This window comes from Cariama cristata, unplaced genomic scaffold (genome assembly GCF_000690535.1).
Source record: "Cariama cristata isolate BGI_N322 unplaced genomic scaffold, ASM69053v1 scaffold18655, whole genome shotgun sequence".
Lineage (NCBI taxonomy): Eukaryota > Metazoa > Chordata > Aves > Cariamiformes > Cariamidae > Cariama > Cariama cristata.
Genome location: NW_009618343.1, coordinates 4140 through 6349, shown reverse-complemented (window position 1 = coordinate 6349; position 2210 = coordinate 4140). Strand labels below are relative to the sequence as shown.

Below are 2210 nucleotides of genomic sequence, written 5' to 3'. Positions count from 1 at the left end.
CGGCGGCGGGGAGGTGGGCGCCTGTGGTCCCACACCCTTGGTTGGGTGATAAGAGCTGGAGCAGGGGCACTCGCATGCTGTCCCACAGTGTGTGTCAGCTCCTCTCTCCTCTCGTATCCCCCCTGGGAAGTTGGGCAGCGATCTGAGCAGTGACCACTGCAGCCCTCTGGGCCTGGTGGGACAGGGGGGTCAGGTGGGTTGTACAAAAAGCAACAAGCAGGAGGACATCTCCAAGGTCTTACCAGGTCCCCTCTGCTGAGAGAAGGAGCTTGCCCTTCATGCTTGTAGTGCTGGTGTTCAAACCCCTCCACCCTTTAAGCCTGTATGCAAATGCTGGGTGTCCCCCCCCTCCCCTGTCATCATGACACCGCAGGAAGAAGCGAGCGCACCTTGTGAAAAAGCGGGCACTCTGCAGCGCAAGATTTCTTGTCTCCCCAGATGAGGCTGATGAACTGGAGCACTTGGTGACATCGCGGACAGAATCTGTGAACATCGACCACCCAAACCACATTGTAACAGTGACCACCATCAGCGACCTGGACCTTTCAGGGCCACGCCAGCTGGGACTGACCACCCCTGCGGTAAAACCTCTTGCTACCTCTCTGATTGTATCAGCCATAAACATTCTTAGGGCTGGCTAGGTAGGGCTGGTACTCCCTGGATATGCCCAAAGACTGGGAGCAGGGGTGAAAAGGGAAACTCATAACTTTCACATTCTTCTACAACGTATGTTGAGTCTCTAAAGAGAAAGAAATGTCCTATGTGAACAGCTTACTCTAAAGCTCCCTGGAATCTTCTGCTAGTCCAAACTGACCTTGTGTAAGTGAAAGGTGTCACAAGGCTGGATGGCAGGAATGTAGTATTTTAAAAGCCAATACAACACAAGCAGCAGGATGTCAGACTTTGCTGCATTGGGCTATCGGCAGCCTCTTTCCTGTACAGGAAAAATTACTATTAGCATGAGGAGGGATTTCTCTCTCTCTATGATTCTGTGCTTGGACCACAAATAAGGAAACCATTCAGTTCTGGTTGTGGTTGCTTTCATTCTCAGAACATATTGTAACTGAGATATCATATTTGTTTCATAGGGGCTTTCAGGCACTGGTTGACTTGATCCTTTTGATCTTCATGAGTCATGGCTGGATTTGAGCTCTTTGGGGAAGTGTCTGAGTTAACCTTTTACGTTTGTAAGGTCACCTTCTGATCTGAAAATGCACTTAAAGAAGTTTTGCTGGTAATTTAAGAAAAAAGCGGAAACCTTCAGTTCCTAGTTTAGACTTCAATTTTATGGCCATTCAGATTGTGTTGAAATTTTTGGATCTTAGGGTGGATTACTGTAGGACTTCTCGCTGGTTGTCCCTTTCTGAGGGGCTGCGATAAGAAACCTTGAGATTTGGACAGCAAGGAGAATTAAAAAACTTCATCTGTGACTAGTTGCTTCACAAAACAGGATGAAACCAAGAAGGCAGCAGAAACACTGGAATCACAAAACTGCCTGTTTTAATGTGTCTATAGTGGTGAGGTTTTTTTGCTCTTTTTTACCTCCTTTTTAAGGGAAAAAATGATGAATCAGAAGAAGAGAAAGGGGAAGAGGTGGTGAACAAGCCTGTAAGAACAATGCCCAAGAAGTCCAGAAACCCCTTCCTGTCTGAAAAGTATGTATAAATTCATTCAACTCTCTGCTGCTAGGTTCTGCAAGCTGATCAGGGAGGTCTTTCTTTCCCCCCAGATCAGCAGTGGGGTTGCAGGGAGGGGATGCCGCGCTGCCTGGGCACCAGTGGGCAGAAGCCAGCAGAGGGCACTGGCAGAGCACAGGCCTGCCCCGCACGCTCCATTCCCATCATGTTGATCCCTGGTGACAGCAGCAGCAGCAAGAGGAGGAGGAGGAGGAGGATGTAGTGCAGGGCGGGCTTTGTCCTCAACTGTTTACCAGGTCCTTTTTGGCAGATATTGCAGGGAAGGGTGTATTGCGGGGTGCAGAGTTCATCTCTAGGTTTGAAGGTCAAAAGACCCTAGAGCTTAAAGCTTTGGCATTCTCCGCATTTTTCAGTATCCAGGACTTATGACTGCTTTGAGGGTGCAGAGAATTACTTAACTCCGTGGTGGCTGGACAGCCCACTGTGCAGAAAATTCGTTTTGGTTGTTATTGTACACGTAGACTTGCAGGTTTCCTGCCCTGTCAGGATGAGGCCCAGCACAAGTGGGGCTTG

The 2210-nt window shown here is 48.9% G+C and overlaps 1 protein-coding gene across 1 annotated transcript in view; it reads left to right on the top strand.

Moving 5' to 3' along the window:
* Positions 1 to 438: 438 nt before the first annotated feature.
* The window catches only part of NOL12 (nucleolar protein 12), a gene marked incomplete at its 5' end in the record, with an annotated part of 2051 nt that continues 279 nt past the window's right edge, over positions 439 to 2210 (top strand). Inside the window, 2 exons of the mRNA XM_009700836.1 lie at positions 439 to 581; positions 1555 to 1655. Of these exons, the coding sequence (XP_009699138.1) occupies positions 439 to 581; positions 1555 to 1655 (244 nt within the window). The remainder of the gene's footprint in view (positions 582 to 1554; positions 1656 to 2210) is intronic.